Below are 18,317 nucleotides of genomic sequence, written 5' to 3'. Positions count from 1 at the left end.
ATTTCTCCCCCAAGTCGGTGAAATTCTTGGCATTTTGATTGGCCAAGCACTTTCTCCTTACTGTTTACCCGACGACATCGTCACTTTTCCCACCACCACCAGCCTTGTGATGAAGGTTGCCGTGATCGGCGGCGGCATTTCCGGGCTCTCGGCGGCCTACCTCCTTAGTCGACACCCTGAGAATGACGTGACCATCATCGAGTCCGAGAAGGCCTTGGGGATGGGGGTACACACCCTGAGAGTTGGCGACCAGCACGTCGACTGCCCACCGCGGTCGTTTTGCGCGTCGCATTATGTGAACCTCGCCGCCATGTACGAAGAAGCGGGAGTCGAGATCGTGCCGTATCCTGGCGACATGTCATTCTCGGACTTTGGCGAGGCCGCATTCTACTGCCACGCGATGGGGTGGTGCATCGGCGGGTTGCGCCTGCCCTCTCCATGGCACGTTGCCGCCATGTTGCGCAAGTTTTCGTTCCGCGCCATCTACGATCACGTCCAGTTCTTCCTGTCGCCCTTGGACGACATCCTTCCCACGACCACGTTGGGCGAATACGTGACGACCCATCAGTTCTCCCACGAATACCTCTATGGCATCCTCCTTCCCATGATGACTATGATTCTGACGTGCTCCAACGAAGCGTGCCTCAACTACCCCGTGGGGCTGCTCAAAACGTACTTGTCCAAGTCCAACGCAGTCAACCAAGTCGTGACCAAGCACGGATCGACGTTGGCCGCGGCGCAACTCGCCAAACTTTGCAAGACGATTTTGGTTGACACCAAGGTCACTGGCGTGTGGCAGGCCACCGACGACCGCCCCGCGCGCATCGCGTACATCACGAACGGCCTCGAACACGTCGAGGAATTCGACCACATCGTCGTGTCCTCGCAAGCATGCAGCGCGCTATCGTTCCTCAAGGACGCGGACGAGGCCATGATGGAGCTGCTGGCGGCCGTGCCCCACGAGACGGCGCAAGTCGTGATCCACCGCGACCCCGTCCTCATGCCGCGCGACCGACGGGACTGGTCATTCTACAACTTCATCACGGCCAAGCAAGGCCAGAAGCTCAAGCCGGGCATCGTAGAGAACATGGTCACGCTGTGGGTAGCCAAGTTTCACGCCAAAGAGTCGGACGCCGAGTCGCTGTTTCAAACGTGGAACCCGCTCGTGGACCCGCGGGAGGACCTAGTGCTCCACCGCGCCGAGTTTCTCCGCCCTCTCTTCACCAAGACGTCCCATGAACTTGTCAAGAAGATTCGCGCCCGACAAGGGCGAGGCAACCTGTGGTTCTCGAGCACGTACTGCGTCTACGCCGTGCCGTTGCAGGAGAGCGGCACCGAAGCCGCCGTGGAGGTGGCGGCCATGATGGGCTTCCCCGTCCACTGGCCGTCCAAGGAGAATCAACCAGTGGTTGCATCTTCGTCATGGACAAGTTCGTCGTGGATGATTGGGGTGCCGTTGGTCCTCTCGGCCGCGATCTACGTCCTGCCGCGGTTGGCCAGCAACCTCAAGACTCTTTAGGAATATCATATAATTGCCGATTTGTTTCCATTTGAGGAAGTATCATTGGTTAAATGTATTGTTGTGGTCATATTTTAAGCCAATGAAAAATTCGAGTTGATGGAACCATGACGATCTTGGTTGGTTTCAACCAATCATCCTTGAGGAATATAACCACATGTCAAAAGCAGATCCAACAACGATGGACACAATGGAGCAATTGCTGGGGTTCTCCAGCTTTGGTAAGCGAAAGCGAAGCAACCAGACGCCTCCCAAGGACCGACCCAAAGCCGTCAAGGTTGATTATGTCGCTGAGCAGATAGACTTCCTTCAGGCACACTCACACTTGACCCTGGACGAACTGGCGACAACCTTTGACACGACGACAACACCGTCAACCGAGTCTACTACATCAACCGACCTCTTCCCGCTCTTGATCGAAGCATTAGAGTCCGTTTTGGACGCCAAGACGAGGCTCCACGACGCACGCTTGTCCGCTGGAGCATACCGAGAGGCCCGCGCCTTGGCCAATCCATGGGAGGCGTTGGGGAGATGGAAATTTGTCAACCGATCCGCGATGAAGATGGCCGAGTTGGACGCTCGCTTGCACTTGACCAAGTCGATTGGAACGCGCGACCTGTCCTTTGTCGACTTGTGTGGCGCCCCAGGAGGTTTCTCCGAGTACCTTGTCTTCCGCGCCAACTACGAGCATGTACGTGGCTTTGGCATCTCGATTCGCGTGCGTGGCTCGTCGCATTTGGACTGGCAGCTTCCACCGTCCATGCATGACTTGGTGTCTATTTCGTTTGGCGCCGACGATACGGGGGACTTGTACCGACAGAAAAACATGGACCACTTTGTGCAGTCGGTACCGTCATCACGTCGAGAATATTAGGTACTTTTGCCCTCAATGCTATCAGTAGGTACTTCGACGACATGCAACCGGCGTCAACTTGGTCGTGGCCGATGGAGGTTTTCAAGATGCTCGAAACCACTCAAACCAAGTAATAACTCCTTGCGCTCGCCATATTCGTAACACGAAGGATATACTGTATGACGACGACGGGGTGTAGGAACATGTCATGCATCGCTTGGTTCTGTGCGAAACGCTGGTCATGTGTCGTGTTCTGCAGCGTGGTGGCCACTTTGTATGCAAAGCATTTGAATTGTCGTCCGAGTTTTCCGTTGGCCTACTTTGGCTGCTGCATCACTTGTTTGACGAGGTTGCGATTGTCAAGCCAGTGGTAATAAGCATCAACCTTCCTCTACTATATGGCTGGCACTTGCAAGTATTTGATGGCTTTGATGGAATTTAGACCAGTCGCCCGGCCAGCTCGGAGCGATACATTGTCGGGCGAGGGTGGCGACACTTTAACCCACATGGAGTGATCCGCCACTTGGCGGCATTGAATGCATCGTTTGATCAGACTCCTCACTCGGCTACGTCGGTGGTAATGATGGCTGAGCTAGCTCGTGACGACAAGTTTCTCGAGTTTGTGCAAAATTCTGGCATCCAGTACGTCACAACGTTCGCACTTGGTTTCTTATCGAGTCTATACCATGTCCTATGTAGACTTGCTACCAAACAAGTCGAAGCCATCGATCGCATCTTGAACATTGCGCATGGAACCACTGCCAGGTTTGATCTCATCTTTATTTATTTGTATGGCTCACAAGCAACTAACTCCACAGCCGCCGCACCAGAAGTTAACCTTCCCGTATGACTGGGCTATATTTGTAGGGAGACTGTACATCGGTTAGAATTCACGTCCGTACTTGACCGGTGGGGACTCCCCGCGTGAAGAAAGTAGCCGCTATAACAAGTTATCAAGAACAGTGGAATGGCATACAATAATAACGCACTTTTTCGTGCTTATTTGTGGTATCATTCGATAACTTCACAGCATGGTTTGTGTCGGGAATCGATAATGGCTCTGCCTGTCTGTAATTTGACCGACGACAGCCGTCTCGCCAGTCAGTGGAAGGCGTCGATCGCACCCGCTCACTTTCAACACATCAGCCGTCGACTGGCTAGGTCCTTTGCTCGATGAAGCACAGTGCAACGTGGAGGTGCGGTGGCTTCGGTCACCTCGACGTGGCCGGTGTGGCGGTGCTGTGGGCCATCTTTATCGTGCTCGCGGTCGTGTTATGTGGGTATTCCAAAATGCTGCACGAGTTCTACACGTGTGTGGATGGCCTCCACGACGTCCTGCCGTGCGGCTTCGATTTCAAACGTCGTACTACGGTATACGCTCATGACTCCGCACACAGAATATGATGACGTGAACATAATTTCATGGCGAACAAAGCCCACGATTCGCCCTTGTCCCCCCTGGAATACAGTAGCTGACAGCGCTGTAAAGCGACACGAACTGCGACAATCCACGCCACGCGCCCTGCAAGCGCTGGTACCCGAAGGGATTCACAGCCGAGTGGACTATTTTCGAGCAACCGATGGATTATTTCAGAGCGAGGCCTCAGAATGGAGCAATTTCAAGCAAATCCGACCTTAGAGGTCGACCAAACGATGAGAATATTAGCATTTCTCGTTCTTAACTGACGTTTTAGTTAATTCTGCCTAATATAGTGACTCCGACGTATATGGCACTATCCGGATAACCTTGAGATAACCTTGCACGTAGGCATTCATTTCGACGACCACAATGGACAGCCGAAAGATTGAGAAAGCAGTGCAGTCACACTTGGAGAAACTACAGGAGCGCATGCCTCCCATTTCCACCATACCCCAGATGCCCACAATGCTTCGGGACTACGCGAAGCTTCTCAACAAAACTGCATCGGAAGCGACCGCCAAGGCGTTGAAGTCAGCCAACATTCCATCGCTGTCCAGAGCTCATCGCTCGCCCGACGAGCCGCTTAAGATCGAGCAACACTTGGCTGCACTACGTCTGCTGCATTGACAACCCTATGCATGACATCAATACGTTAACGATGACCCTGTAGATGCGGCCAATGGACGAGCCCAACGCGCCAGTTGGAACTTGTGCCAGCATGCGTTTGAGGCACCGCACATTCGAATGGACTCTGTGAATGAGTCCCTTACGTTCTCCATTGAGAACATTCAGGTCGGTTTCGATTGCCCGGTGTGTTGGCCAGCTCAACGGCAATCTTGCTTGTAGGAGGCCATTCACGTGACGAAGAACGTGCATCGCCATTTCCGGGATCTAGGCAACACTCTCTCTGACGAACCGTGCTTCTACCGCGCTGTAGAGAGCAAGACTGACGACATTAACAATTAAACTAACAACGTTCAAACACACATTGAAAGTAGTTGATTGATTCACTTGTCGTCTATACCTGGTACTACTTGTATATACTATATACCGTTGGAAGTAGTCATGTCGTGTGGTTAGCATGGTACATGTCCCCTCAAAGCGCCTATCATGTCACTTTGGCTGCCACATACATTGCCACCATCTATCTACCTGTAGTCACAACGCCTTATCATTGTTTTTTATTGCTGGGACCATAATTTTCGTCATTGCTTAATAATTGGTCGAATTATTTAACAATTTAATTAAAATTTGGACCAATCATTGACCACGAATATCGCGTCCTTGCAAGATCCATCGTGCAGTCTGGATGCTGCGGACATGCAAGCGCAATGACTGGGCGTCGTTCGACCGGCTATTGAGCAGTGCATCTCCCGTATGTGCCCCCTCCGTGGCAGACACTAACCTGTCAACTGTGCTTCCCAGCGGCTACGAAGATGATCCGATTGATCGCTTTATGCCAATGCGGGACGTTGCCGCCGCGGGATGCCGCTACTGGAATCGTGACGACAAGCTCCAAGTGCTGACACTGTGGCGCGCTTGGAAAAAGTTCGTTCGATATCGAGCTCGACTGCGGCGCAACGTTGTATGGATGCTTGTACGGCGAAGTCACGGTTGGTTTACACAGTGGGTGAAATACGTGGCCTATCGCTCGGGCAAGCGATTGCATATAGCGCCAGCCATCAAAGAGCTTGGCCACATGTTGGATCAGTCCCGGCAACGGCGGTCGTGGATGGCTTGGAGCCGTGCCTTGACCCTAGAACATACGAGTCGCGTCCACCGCCACATACTTTTGCGACGACAACTTGCCACCATATGGGGCCAGTGGCTGACCTACAACCTGGGCATCCAGCGCAGACGTATTCGCCATCACATGTCCATGCATCTCTTCATGGGTATCATGTGGCAGCGGTGGAAACGGGGATTGCGAGTGCAAGTACATCAACGGCTCCAAGTGTCGTACATGTTGCACTGGAAAGCCAAGACGAGACTTCGGTCTTGGAGCGCCCTGGCCACCCATTCCCGCCGCATGGAGCGCTGTCTTGTTCGATGGACCATCCAGTCCACTCGCGATACACTGTGGCATACGTGGTATGTCTGGCTAGCGTATGGCGTCCGTCGTCGCCGCCAGAAAAAGTGGGTGGAACAAGCACGGCGATGGAACCTTCAACAGTGGTGGCTGCGGTGGCGACGTAGTGTCCAGGCTCTAGTGCGTTATAAGTGCTTTTGCCCTCACTCTGTATACAATGTTGATGTGTTAATCTTATCAATCTTAGGGCAAAGTGAACCAGCGGCTGGCGGTAGCCAGATTGCACCATGTTCGAACCATTAAAGCCAAAAGCATGCAGCACTGGCAGCAACAAGTAGTTGTCATGACGACCCTCGATCGTTTTTGCAAGGTAACTTACGTAGCCGATGCGTTCCTTGACCATCAGAAGTAACCCTGTGGCTAGAATTTCCATCGTCACACGGTGATGACGTCCACGTGGCATGCGCTGGAAGAGCTGGTGCGTCGCCGAGACGCGCACCTTCATCGCATGGCCAGGTTCCGCGCACATCAGCGACTACAATTGTGGATTCAACGAGCGCTGCACACAAAGCGGCGCCTTCGACGATTGGAGCAATCTGTGCATGCAGCATGGACATTTCTGCGACTCTACCGCCGGTGGGTCGAGTGGCGCCAGCATTTTGCCTCTCGACAGCAGGGACATGCCATTGATACCTTATACACTGACCGGTTGATGCATAAAGTGATGGCGCATTGGAAGGCGGCTGTGGCGCGTCGGCAGCGCTTGCGGCATCACATTGCAACCAGTCAAGCGAATCGATCGAGTCAGCGAAAGTGTTTCTTGTTTCAAGCGTGGAAGCAACATCTCGTGCAAGTCGAGGTAGGAATGACATGACCAACATGTGTATGTATATATATATTCACGAGGAATTCGTCGTCGATACGATACGTTTCGTAGAACCAACGGCAAAAAGTGATATTTTTGCGTTATCGGCACGACCAATTGTTGGCACGACGGGCACTATACGCGTTACATCAGTACCGCCGATGGCAGCAGCGCCAGCGCTATTGCATGCTTCTCGCCCGACGTCACTACGATCACGTACTACGATCCCGATACGTTCCACTAGCGTTGTTTGAATGGAAAGCGGTGCTTGAAGACACCCTTGCGTTGCAGCACTTGTGGACGTCCCAACTACACACGATTCACAAATACTGGTCACGTAAATTCGTACTGCGGCTGTGGCGTCGAGTGACCACATGTCTCCACATGGCGAGGCAATGTAGCCGTCGCCAGCTCGTGGATCGAGCTTCCAGCATGCTGCGGGCATGGAGAAGGCTCTGTGTCGCCCAGCAAGGCCGCCGTCAGTCCTTGCTAATCTTGACCCAAGAGCAAGGCCATCGTCGACGGTGCTATGCGTGGATCAAGTGGCGGAATCGTACCGCCCAACTTCGCGCGGCGAGGGAGGAAGCCGACCGTCGCTACTGGCGCCGGCGTCTTGTGGGACTGCTATCGTGTTTTGTTGCATGGGTGCAGCGGTATAAAGGTCGCAAGCAGCTGTGGCAACGAGCGGTGGCGTATCGTATCGACACGCTGCGGAAGGGTTCGACGTCGGCTTGGGCTCGCTGGCGACAGGTAAACACATTGTGTGGTTGCGCATGAGATGGTTTCAATTGTACTATTAATATATAGTCACATCCGCATTCTTGGTATAATATTTCGATATAGGCGTACAGTGTTCGACAAGGGCGTAAAGACCGAGTGGTGGCGATGATTCAAAGGAATGACCATCGATGCATGCGGCGGCATTTCAAAGCCTGGCGGCGACGTACGTGGACAAGCCACGAGGTTGTTAACGTGTCTACTTTAGCGTTTTTTCCGTTTTAATTAGGGTGGATGATGCTTTATCCTGTTGTTTATCATCCATCAACTGTAGGTCGCGAAGTGTCTTGCCGTTCGAGCGATGACATTTCGTCATCAAGTGTGCCTTGTATGGGCCAACTTGACGTCGCGCCAGCGCTACATACGCCAAATTCTAGCTATGCAAGCCAAGGAAGTGCTTCGCCGCCAATTACATCGGGTATACACCCTCCATTGTCCACTTTAGGGATCATATTTAACTGAAAAAACATGGGCGTGTGTGGATACTATGTAGGGTGTGCGGCAGTGGACTGTGCACTTTGCCCAGTGGCAGCATCTCCGAGACTGGCAGGTTCAACTGGTGCATTCCGCTGCATCGAGGCGGTGGTACTTTAAATGGCGCGCACTGTTTCAGCAAAGGCAAGCGACGTTGCACGGGATCTTCGCCCGTCGGTTGGCCATGAAACGCAGGTGCTGGGTTCTGTGGAAATGTGTGGTCAGTCAGCGTCACCAGATGGTACAAGCTGAGGCCGACGCCGTCGAGTGGCGGCGTCGATGGATGCTGCGCCTTCGATGGCAGTTGTGGCATCTGTACGTCATAGGGCGGAGACATTCCTCTCAACAGTATCGCATCGCTTCGACCCAACACTGCCGTTTTCGACTCAAAACCACCGTGGCCAAGCTCCGCGATATGTGTTATTTCAACCACCTGATGCGATCTGTGCACCAACACGTGACCCGCCGACATTTGACGGCGTGGGCGGCTCACGCATCAACTGCATCGGTTCGACGCCATCGAGCCAGCGCTGCCAAGAGCCACATGCGGCGATGGCGCGCACGACAAAGCACATTGTTGTGGCATAGCCAAGCCCAAGGTCGAACAAAGTTGCACGCATGTTTGCATGTGGCTAGTCGACGACGCCGCCACAGTCGGCTACGGCAAGTATGGCATGTGTGGCGACTCTTGATCGTAAGTACACTGCAACTGATGTTTCATGTGTTCTTCTATTAATATGTCTACAACGATACGTACAAAAGCACCCCGCCATGCAACGAAAGGACAGTAGTACCATCGTGGTGAAACAGCGTCGTGGCTTGCGATTGTGGACGGATTTTGTGCACTCTAGACGGCGTCGTCGCCAGCTCGAACGAGTGGCTGATACGCACCTCAGACTAGTCCAATTCGATCATGCCTGGCGATCGTGGTTACACTTCCATCAACTTCAACATACTGCCGTGAAATTGATGGTGCACCGTCGGGCGAAGTGGTTCGTACATTGGCAAAAGGTACTGCGTTCGCTAAAACGTCGCGCCCGTGGGGAGTTTGCCCTTGTCGCACGAGCGTTCCAGGGTTGGGGGTTGGCAGTTCGAGTCCATTTACGCGCTCGCGTCGGGTTATGGTGTGTCCTGAATCGTCTTCAGCTGGCCTCAGGTATATACTAACTTCTACGACGGACGCGTATCAAAACTAGATATGGTGGATACCGTTGATATTTCAAAGGACAAACTGATCGTGTAATTGCATTAGTGTTGTGGCGGTGGAAGGTTGACACTGCAAGGCGGCAAAAAGTGCAATTTGCAGTGGCGAAACGGGACCGCCAAGTGTTGCGGACGAGCTTTCAAGCGTGGTTCCAGGCTGTGACCGTGCTCTGGCTGCGGCGATATCATACGAATCGGCGGTGCAGAGACGTCGTTCGATCGTTGCTGCGCCGGTGGTTTGGCGTGGCGGGGCAACTCCGAATTCGACGCAACCGACGACAACGTGTGTGTCGAACTGTGTTAGCAACGTGGTTTCGATTTACATATGTCCACCAAGCCATTGCAACATTGGCAGGGCGTCGACGTGGTCGGTCGGCGATGGCTGTGCTTTGGCGGTGGAAGAAAGTGGTGGCCATTGGACAGTCTATTCGCCTGGCTCGGCTCAACCGCACACGACACTTGTGGGCGGTTTGGGTCGAGTTTGCCAATGACAGAGCATCGCAAAGACGCACGTACAGCATGCTCTGTCGGGTGCTGGAGCGGGAGCAACTCATCGACCGATCCGTGGCATTCCAACAGACGATACGAATGAAGGACGACCTACGCAGAGATCGCGATCTCTTGAGGCTTGTGGTTCGAGGGTGGCACTGCCACGTGGTGATGTCGAAGCGGCAAGGACGTTTGGTTCCATAATCGTCGTAAGAAGCCTGGTGATGTGCGTGGTGTGGTTGGACATATGTTAGTTGTCAGTCAGGATTGCGGTATCAAGCCATCGAAATGCTATGCATCAAAATGTTAGCCTCTGCAAACAAGATTGGGGAGTTTCCCATATTTGTTTGGGTAGAGCTGTTTCGGAGGGGAGATGGAATTGAGTGAAGTTTACGACGCCTTCGTGAACTCGATGTGTAATACTTTATTTCTCCATAAGTGAATACCAGTAGGAATTAGGAGACCTGTTTCGATATGTATATATTTATCGTAATTTGGCATCTTGCATGGGATTTATATATTTATATTTATATATACATATTCATAGTTGGATTAATGTAATCGTAGACAACGATCAAGACACCGTTGGTTAGTTCGCGGCGGGCGTCAGTACACGACGAGTTGAAGGAGAATATCGACCGAGTCATGGAAAAGAAAGACTTTTGGGGGTTCTTCAAGCAGTTGTTTGCACCCAAAGAAGTGGTTTGGAACAATGGTATCGTGTACATATATATATATATAATATTTATGAAAAATATACTAGTACGTGTTTCAAGGTATTTGTGGTGCGGTCGGTGGAGAAGGACCAACACGAGCAACCCGTGGGCGACCGCCGATTGGTCAAGGAAGCCACCAAGGCATAGGACGCTCAAGCCAATGTTAGCGGCACCATGGACGCCCTGCCGCAAGCGTCGCAGATATGACTTACTAGTTGTGTGGCTAGTACTACTACAACTAGTACGAGTCCCTCGGGTGTTGGATATGATGTTTGGGTAGAATTTGCATTTGCGAGGGGACAAGCTGTCGGGATTGAAAGAAAAGACCAACTAGCTCAAGAATCGTAGTACTACTATGTATGTAGGTAGTACTGTAACCACATTGTATTTGGAAGTATACAGTGCTTTAGTCCCCTATTTCGGCCTAGGTACACTTGTTCAAAGCGCGAACAAGCTAAATCAATCAGTCCTTTCCAATTGGGGGTACTAGTAGTAGTATTCTTCTCGAACTATATTATGTTCACACCATGTCCGAAACTACATTTGAAAAACTCGCCTTGACAGTGAAGCAGTGCATGAGCAGAACCTGTCGACATTGCACTACGTTACTTCAACCACAAAATATATTACGACTACTCTTTCGCAGCGTACTACTATTTTGTCAGAGCGACGATGCCCCAATCACGTAGTTCAACAGTGACCCGATGTGTTGGATGCGAATCTCAACCTTGTCGCCTGGTTTCAAGTAAATCGGCGGCTTGTGGGTGAACCCCACGCCCTCGGGGGTACCCGTAAGGATGACTGTTCCTGCAGGAAGCGTCGTGTCTTGGGACAGTTGGCTGATCAATTCCGCCACGGAGAACACCATGTCTTTCGTGTTGGAGCGTTGGACTACCACGTCGTTCAAGATGGTTTCAATCGTGAGGTTCTGGGGGTCTGGGATGCCTTCGGGGGTCACGAGCACCGGCCCAAGGGGGCAGAACGTATCGAACGACTTGGCTCGACACCATTGTCCCCCTCCCATGGCGTTGCCTTGCCAGCGGCGCGCGGAAATGTCGTTGGCGCACTACATCACGGTGAAACACAGCAAAGTGGCCGTAGAAAGTGCTATCGTACCGTATACCCCGCCACGAATTTCAGAGCGTCTTGCACCGACACGTCTTTGCACGGAGCTTTGAGCACCACGGCCAATTCGCACTCGTAGTCGACGTGGGTGCCTTCGCGTTTCGGCAGGACAATCGAGGTTTCTGGGTCGGCCACCGAGTTGATGTTCTTATAGAACACGACGGGGAAGTTGGGGATTGGCATGTTGGTTTCCTTGGCGTGGTTGCGGTAGTTGAGACCGATGCCAATGATCTGCGTCGGCACGAACGGCGCCAGCACTCGGCGGACTTCGGCGAATTGCGACGTCAGTGTCTTGGACCCAAAGATGTCTTTGCCCGTAATCAGCTGTGACTGCTGGGTTCCTGGGGCTGGTTCCTGGCCGATGCGCTCGTTGCCGTACGCATCCAGGAAGCGCACGATTTTGGTAGCTGCGGATGATGACATGGCTCGGGTGAGTACGACTCGCTTTAACGGAGTGACTGGCATGTGGGGCAAACAACCTGCATATGGTGCGGAAAATGCACATTGTACGGATTTATCCGGATGTCAGCTGTGCAATATGATTCGACATAAATTCACCAATGGCCTTTCAGCATTTACGGAGAGATAACCCTCAAGCTTATCAAACCAAAAACAGATTGCTGTGGTCGTTGAGTCTTAGCGTCGTGATGATGAACTTCATCATCACGACGCTAAGACTCAACGGAACCAGGATTCCTCTTCATCCGAGGCCGTTTCCATTCCTGCCGCCACTAGCTGAGACTCACCGCGTGGTGGACATCCTTGCTCCCGATGAGAAGCTCGCGCGACGCCGCAACTACACATGGTGTACTCGCAGCTAGATTGAACTCGAAATGCCGAGCCATTGATGGTCTGGCAAACGTATCGGTCACCGAATCGAATTGTGGTGGCGAGCGAGAACATCCTTGAATTCCCAGCGTACTGTATCCGTTGACGTCGCTGCATCGATTTCGAGTTGGTATGTATGTTGATTTTGATGGTTGATGGACAATCATAAATTGTTGGGGGTAGTGTTGTGGGAGATCGAGTTAATAACGAACGCCAGACGCTGACAAGGGAGTTCAAATCGAATGCATTTACAGACAAGGGTGGTTTTGTGAGTTTGGACCAAGAGTGGCGACAATTCGGCGTGGACTTGTCGGATTTGCTACCGGGGACTAGCGATGGCCGCATGCGACGATTGCGAAGAGACATCGAACGAAACAGAAACAAGCCTCTCTTCTACCAAACAGACCGATTTCAACTGGCATTGGATACTTCATCGGCATGACATCATACATGTATTTCATTAACTGTAAAGTTGCTATTACATACTAGTACTTGTCTATGAAAACGAGTATTGTCGCGAGCGATACCAATTCTGGTTATGGTCCTGGCTCGATTCTTGTTTCCATCTCGTAATTTGTAGGAGTGAATTATGCAAGTTAGTTCGTACAGAGAGAGGACTCACAGTTGCTGTAATTCGTGAGCGAAGAGTTGGATTGTGAATGAACGTCCTTTGGGGATACATAGTCCAGCATTCATATACCAGTAGATGGCAACATCTCTCACCAGATAGCACAACTTGGAGTGGACCGTTCGTTCATTATTCAAAAGGGCCCGAGAATTACGCATCAAGTAATGCGTAGCCCAGGGGGGGTTTGCCACAGGGGGGTTCCTCGCTGGGGGGCCATTGACGCCCAACGAGCTGCGGCTCATAGACCACTTTCAATTGAATGCGGCTACCACGACTCGCCTGGACCTGCACAACTTCTTTCTGGCGGAATACGACCTCCATTGGTTGGTTCGACCGCTCGAAAGTGACCACTATGACGTCGACGTGCCCGAGAGCAGTGCAATATTGGTGGTGGCGTACTTGATCCAACACAACCCTGTCGAGGCGACGACCACTCTATTGACGATGATTGAGCCATGGATGGATCAACTACGGTTCTACCCCGTGTTTACGTATTGGCCAGTGACATCTTAATGGGGGACTTTTGTCCAAATTTCTACTCCACCGCGACGTCTGCCGTCGCCCATGTGAAAGGCACCATCTACGCCTCGTACTTTCACCTACCCAAGGTGTTGATGCCGGCGTACGACATGCTTGCAGCCGCCATTGCGATGCGAAGCGCAGCGTTTGGCTCGAATATGCCCAACCGATATATGGTCCAGAACGCCCTGCTCATCGAACAAGTGATGGTGCTGACCACGCACAACGCGTTGGCGTTGCACGAATCATCTTGACCAGGACTTGATCAAGATGATTCGTGCGTGCGTCTAGGAGATCGAACTTCTGTTCGTTATCGCCAGTTGTTCGCCTGCTGCTCCGTGACTGTTTCGCCTTCGAGCCATGAAGAACACTGGGTTTGCATGGCACCCCAATGTGTGTTTTACCTGGCGGAGCTCGATAAAAGACGCGAGCCGTGGTCCACTTGGTTGGTTAGAGATGGTGAGAAAGCGTGAAAGGGTCCGAATGTAAAGGTGCTTCTCAACGAACTCAACCACGCGGGCCATGGAGAACAGTTTGTTCTGTTCTATGCATGGGGGGACAAGCCGTTGACCGCCGCGCCGTTGCATGTCGCCGTGTTTCACGATGGCATCGTCGAACGATGGCATCCCACTGCAGTGTAAATACATGCGACACCGTGCAACTCGTACGTCCATTTGCAGTTGTGCGTACTATACTACCCTAGTACTAGTAGAGTGCAATGTTGAACTACGTAGTAGTAGAAGTAGTAGTAGTAGTGCACTAGTAGTTAGTATACGCAAGCTTAACCACGACTTTGCAGTGGGTTTGGGCGTGTAGGGGTCGTTAACTTGAACGGTTGGTTGCACATATGAGAGCACTGATATGTACTCTTTCATGGCAAGTGAAGATTACGCTTCCATTCCTGCTGCATATGATTGGAGCCTTCCAAGCTTGAGGTAGCGATGCAACGACGTACGACTAATTCCTATATGGTAGATAAACAACACAGTTCAATCTCTGTCTTCGTTTCAATCATGGCACCATACATACCTGTGTGAGCTGAGATGGATCGAAGTGACGTTCGATCGACCAGAGGAACTTGCAGAAGCTTTGCCATTATCTCTGCTTCCGTAAAAGCATGCTTCCGCCCGACCTTGCCCTTCTTGAGACTGGCCACGGACACGTTCATGTTGCCATCGGCGACCCCTTGAGCCTTGGCGCGAGCGAGCACTTTGCGGATGCACGACACATGGCAGTGGTACTTGCTTGCCAAGTATGGGCCGAATCCTCGCGGCAGCCTTGTGGGGAACCCGTCAGTACTTTTCAGCAACGTTTCACGGAGGATGGCTTCGCGCTCATCGTTCGTCAGCTCGCGCCTGCCAATTCCCATTTTGGAGTGAGATGTCGGGATAATGGGATAATTCGTGGCCGATGAAGAGTGTTGGTTTTAATTCATTCTATGTAGGACGGTGCAATATCAAGTGATTGCTGACTCGTCCAATGACTTTACTGTTAGCTACAGTGCAAAAAGTATATCGAAACTCAAACAGGAATTCGGTGAGTTCCGTGCCGACTTGGTTCCGTGCCACGATGCATGATTGGTAGAAAACAATCACTCTGAAACTTTCAGCCAATCAGATGCAGATAACTGGACAAAATCAAGTGGCTCGGAACTGTTTTCAGCCTATCGATATTTCCACTCTTTTAATTCATTTTCCATCAACACTAATACGAATTTCGATTTTATTAATAAGTTCTACGAACTTCATTATTTATTCTCCTCTTTAAGAAACACTATTATAATAGCAATTTGGAGTAAAGGAACCCCAAAAGTGTCACGGAACTGCGCCCATACGTATAGTTCATATTACTTACTACCTACGCCATTACTACCGCTACCGGTTGTACTAGTATTGCTCCCAGTCAATCAATGCAAGTACTACTATCAATAGTACGTCGCGAATAGTTAGTACTACTACGTAGTACTGTATTTCGTTTTGCGCTAGTGGTATTAAATACCACTACCGCCAACATTTATAACCGTTTGCGATGCCTTGATCGTGGTGATGTTAAGGGTATTTTCATGAGTTTCTACTACTTGGGACTCCACATGCCCAGTCGCGTGTCAAATTGCATGCGGAGGAACTTGTAGTACCGAATGAGCAGCCGGTGGTCGTGTTGCTTGGCAAGTTCGTCCACCAGCACCACCAGAATTGGCCACACACCCAGCGCCAGCCAAACGTACCCCGGAATAAACCTCACAAACGCATCGAGGGCGAGTCCGTCCCCGCCCACGAGCCCCCCGGCGCGCCACACGCTCACGCCAATCTACCATAATTGTGTATAAACAACTTGCAACAGGGAGAGAGAGAGAGGGGGGGACGTACCTGCAGCACCACGCACACGACACACGTTAACATCCACGGATGATTGCGAAATGGCGACTCGGAAAAGATGCTGTACGACCGGTAGCAGTGGCTAATGCTGCTAAATATGCAAAACCAGCCCATGGCCAGGAGAAGGAATGCTTCGGCTCGGTCCAGCGCGGCCATGATCACTGGCGGCCGCGGATGCACAAACAGCAGAGGACCTTTATTGGCAAAATACCACCATGATTCATGCGAAGGGTTCAGCGACGCGGCTTCGGCGGCAAACTGCAGCGACAGGCCGAAAATCACTTGGAAAACAATGTTCACAAAGATGGCCGATGGGACGTATCTAATATCGAGATTGATATTGTCGATTTGATACAAATTTGGGGAGGGGGTGCAATCGAATAGCGCCGACCAAACCGATCCACAATCGATCTGATTGGTTGAATTTCATTGAGATGGTTTTGATTGGCTAATAATTTTGAGTTCATCTGAAGTAGCCAATCAAATCGATTTAAATTCCAACAAGACACCACGCCACAACACGAAATTTCACTCGAAAGCACAATATAAGGATCGTTTTGTCTGACTCTTAAGATATATTTTAATTCTAAACTGGAGCCACAGGAAGACGACTGTATCATCGACACCACCACAAGTATATTATTGTGTGTCCTTTTAATTTGGACTGGGCAGTTTATTGAAGAAAACATCTAAAAGCACAATTGTTTCCCATTGGTTGGAATTCAGGATTGAAGCAATTTCATTGGCTAGTCGATGAAATGTCTGCGTTTGGGCTATTCGATTGGACTCTACCTACTCCACTACTTTGAATCGAATTCATTATATATATATATATATATATATTGTTGATTCGATTCGAATTGGGAGTGTTCTCAATCGAATGAGCACCAAATCGGCAGAGAATCAAAGATCGACCAATCCAAACACAAAACATGAATCCACGAGCCAATCAAATCAACTCTTGGAATAATTCATCATCGAATTAGTGTGTGATTGGAATTAGTGTGATACTGGACAAAAGTCAGTACAAAGAATCGATATATCGATCGATTTGGCAAAGAATCAGCACAAAAGTAGTCCAAATATTGGGTAAAACAAAGACAATATTATTAAAAAAGAATATATCATCGCAACGCGCCAAACAGATTTTGCTGGAAACCATCCCATCCATCAATATCTTTAAATAGTGTGAGACTGAAAGGAGTGGGATTCCATATCCTCACAGGAGGGGACAACTTCTCATCCAAAAGGTACGACATACATATATGATTACTCGATAAATTTGGCAAAGAATCAGTACAAATGTCCAAATATTGGGGGGAAATATAAGATGCAACATAGAGAAACATGGCGCAGAAAAATATTGTAATATCATCATTGTAGCCACACAAAATATCGAGTGGACAGGGGGGACGCACCGCACAAGGAAGTACATGCACAGCCGGGTAGCATCGTCAGTCCACGCGGACGCTTCGTTCTTCCGCGGCGTCCGCGTCATGATGTGTCGGTCCGGCGGCGACGACAGCAGCGACAAGCTCAGCGCCGGCACGACGATCCACAGCAGCCACAGGATGGACATGCACCCCAGCGACGCCACCTCTGGGAACGGCAGCACATACGATAGACACACGACCGTCGCCACGTACAACTGCATGACAAAGATATAGTGCACGAGCTGAATAAAGTTGGTGAGCATATGGCGCCCCAGACGAATTAAATCCACGACAACCATAGGCGATACGCGGGTGTGGGTAAAGTTGCGCACTGTGAACGCGCACGCAAGCGTGTTGAGCATTTGGCTTAGCTCCATGTCCACTTCCGAGAACACGGGCAATTGGGACCCCTACAAACGAACTTTGCATCACCAAACATTCCAACCAGCCTATTTCTTTCGACTCTACTTCTTGAAACATGTGTAGAACGTACAGTATGTATAGTACTGTATGTATTGTCAAGTCGAAATTGGAGAGTTTCGGAGTGCTCAATCGTTAATATTGAGCAGAATCACCAAAAATCACCGGCAGACAATCGATAAATATCGACCAATCAAAACCCAGATGACGAATCAAGTAGCCAATCAAATGATCCAATCTTGGACCAATTAAGCAACATCGAATATTAGTGTGTGTGACTTCAATTAGAATGACACTGGACGATCTGTACATATAAAAGCCACACAAAGAGTGATCGATTTGGCAAAAAATCAACCATATTTTGCGTAAAAGAACGACTATAGATAGTTTGGTAGTAGTATAGTTAGTCGATTTGATATACAAATTTGGGGATCGAATCGCGCCGACCAAATAACCGATCCACAATCGATCTGATTGGTTGTTGAATTTCATTGAGAAATGGGTTTTGATTGGCTAATAATGTTGAGCTCATCTGAGGTAGCCAATCAAATCGATTTCAATTCCAACGAGAAACCACAACACAATGAAATTTCACTCGAAAGCACAATATATATATATATATATACCTTGGGCAACTCTGTGTC

General features: G+C 50.5%; 9 protein-coding genes across 10 annotated transcripts in view; 6 read left to right on the top strand and 3 right to left on the bottom strand.

The window, feature by feature from the left end:
- The first annotated feature begins 60 nt into the window (after positions 1 to 60).
- H257_12212 (hypothetical protein) lies at positions 61 to 1,625 on the top strand. Its single transcript, XM_009839342.1, has one exon. The coding sequence runs from the start codon at positions 110 to 112 to the stop codon at positions 1,517 to 1,519; it is 1,410 nt and encodes a 469-aa protein (XP_009837644.1). The 5' UTR covers positions 61 to 109; the 3' UTR covers positions 1,520 to 1,625.
- Positions 1,626 to 1,695: 70 nt separating this feature from the next.
- Positions 1,696 to 3,357, top strand: H257_12211 (hypothetical protein). The gene is made up of 6 exons (XM_009839341.1): positions 1,696 to 2,366; positions 2,422 to 2,502; positions 2,572 to 2,742; positions 2,815 to 3,014; positions 3,072 to 3,137; positions 3,240 to 3,357. The coding sequence occupies exons 1-6, from the start codon at positions 1,701 to 1,703 to the stop codon at positions 3,298 to 3,300; spliced, it is 1,245 nt and encodes a 414-aa protein (XP_009837643.1). The 5' UTR covers positions 1,696 to 1,700; the 3' UTR covers positions 3,301 to 3,357.
- A 684-nt stretch (positions 3,358 to 4,041) lies between these two features.
- H257_12210 lies at positions 4,042 to 4,786 on the top strand. 2 transcript variants are annotated; one of them, XM_009839339.1, is made up of 3 exons: positions 4,042 to 4,405; positions 4,463 to 4,584; positions 4,639 to 4,786. In XM_009839339.1, the coding sequence occupies exons 1-3, from the start codon at positions 4,162 to 4,164 to the stop codon at positions 4,756 to 4,758; spliced, it is 486 nt and encodes a 161-aa protein (XP_009837641.1). In that variant the 5' UTR covers positions 4,042 to 4,161; the 3' UTR covers positions 4,759 to 4,786. The 2 variants fall into 2 exon arrangements, with proteins under 2 accessions (XP_009837641.1, XP_009837642.1); XM_009839340.1 differs by having other exon boundaries at positions 4,463 to 4,786.
- A 315-nt stretch (positions 4,787 to 5,101) lies between these two features.
- H257_12209 (hypothetical protein) lies at positions 5,102 to 9,833 on the top strand (the record flags this gene model as incomplete). Its single annotated transcript, XM_009839338.1, has 9 exons — positions 5,102 to 6,001; positions 6,069 to 6,191; positions 6,246 to 6,680; positions 6,759 to 7,436; positions 7,530 to 7,649; positions 7,738 to 7,881; positions 7,957 to 8,631; positions 8,700 to 9,093; positions 9,190 to 9,833. 9 exons carry the CDS (start codon positions 5,102 to 5,104, stop codon positions 9,831 to 9,833), a joined length of 4,113 nt encoding a protein of 1,370 aa, XP_009837640.1.
- A 169-nt stretch (positions 9,834 to 10,002) lies between these two features.
- Positions 10,003 to 10,492, top strand: H257_12208 (hypothetical protein; the record flags this gene model as incomplete). Its single annotated transcript, XM_009839337.1, has 3 exons — positions 10,003 to 10,032; positions 10,197 to 10,331; positions 10,406 to 10,492. The coding sequence occupies 3 exons, from the start codon at positions 10,003 to 10,005 to the stop codon at positions 10,490 to 10,492; spliced, it is 252 nt and encodes an 83-aa protein (XP_009837639.1).
- A 432-nt stretch (positions 10,493 to 10,924) lies between these two features.
- On the bottom strand, positions 10,925 to 11,946 carry H257_12207 (hypothetical protein). Its single transcript, XM_009839336.1, has 2 exons — positions 11,462 to 11,946; positions 10,925 to 11,411 (listed from the first exon to the last, which is right to left on the bottom strand). The coding sequence occupies exons 1-2, from the start codon at positions 11,933 to 11,935 to the stop codon at positions 11,007 to 11,009; spliced, it is 879 nt and encodes a 292-aa protein (XP_009837638.1). The 5' UTR covers positions 11,936 to 11,946; the 3' UTR covers positions 10,925 to 11,006.
- A 174-nt stretch (positions 11,947 to 12,120) lies between these two features.
- H257_12206 (hypothetical protein) lies at positions 12,121 to 13,699 on the top strand (the record flags this gene model as incomplete). The annotated part of the gene is made up of 3 exons (XM_009839335.1): positions 12,121 to 12,277; positions 13,099 to 13,399; positions 13,429 to 13,699. 3 exons carry the CDS (start codon positions 12,121 to 12,123, stop codon positions 13,697 to 13,699), a joined length of 729 nt encoding a protein of 242 aa, XP_009837637.1.
- A 483-nt stretch (positions 13,700 to 14,182) lies between these two features.
- On the bottom strand, positions 14,183 to 14,848 carry H257_12205 (hypothetical protein). The gene is made up of 2 exons (XM_009839334.1): positions 14,475 to 14,848; positions 14,183 to 14,409 (listed from the first exon to the last, which is right to left on the bottom strand). The coding sequence occupies exons 1-2, from the start codon at positions 14,812 to 14,814 to the stop codon at positions 14,333 to 14,335; spliced, it is 417 nt and encodes a 138-aa protein (XP_009837636.1). The 5' UTR covers positions 14,815 to 14,848; the 3' UTR covers positions 14,183 to 14,332.
- A 670-nt stretch (positions 14,849 to 15,518) lies between these two features.
- The window catches only part of H257_12204 (hypothetical protein), a gene marked incomplete at both ends in the record, with an annotated part of 8,542 nt that continues 5,743 nt past the window's right edge, over positions 15,519 to 18,317 (bottom strand). Inside the window, 4 exons of the mRNA XM_009839333.1 lie at positions 15,519 to 15,752; positions 15,812 to 16,142; positions 17,239 to 17,663; positions 17,968 to 18,186. Of these exons, the coding sequence (XP_009837635.1) occupies positions 15,519 to 15,752; positions 15,812 to 16,142; positions 17,239 to 17,663; positions 17,968 to 18,186 (1,209 nt within the window). The remainder of the gene's footprint in view (positions 15,753 to 15,811; positions 16,143 to 17,238; positions 17,664 to 17,967; positions 18,187 to 18,317) is intronic.

This window comes from Aphanomyces astaci, assembly GCF_000520075.1.
Source record: "Aphanomyces astaci strain APO3 unplaced genomic scaffold supercont1.39, whole genome shotgun sequence".
In the NCBI taxonomy this organism is placed as follows: Eukaryota; Oomycota; class Saprolegniomycetes; order Saprolegniales; family Verrucalvaceae; genus Aphanomyces; species Aphanomyces astaci.
The sequence above is the reverse complement of the archived record's forward strand: the minus strand, read 5'-3'. Positions and strand labels throughout refer to the sequence as shown.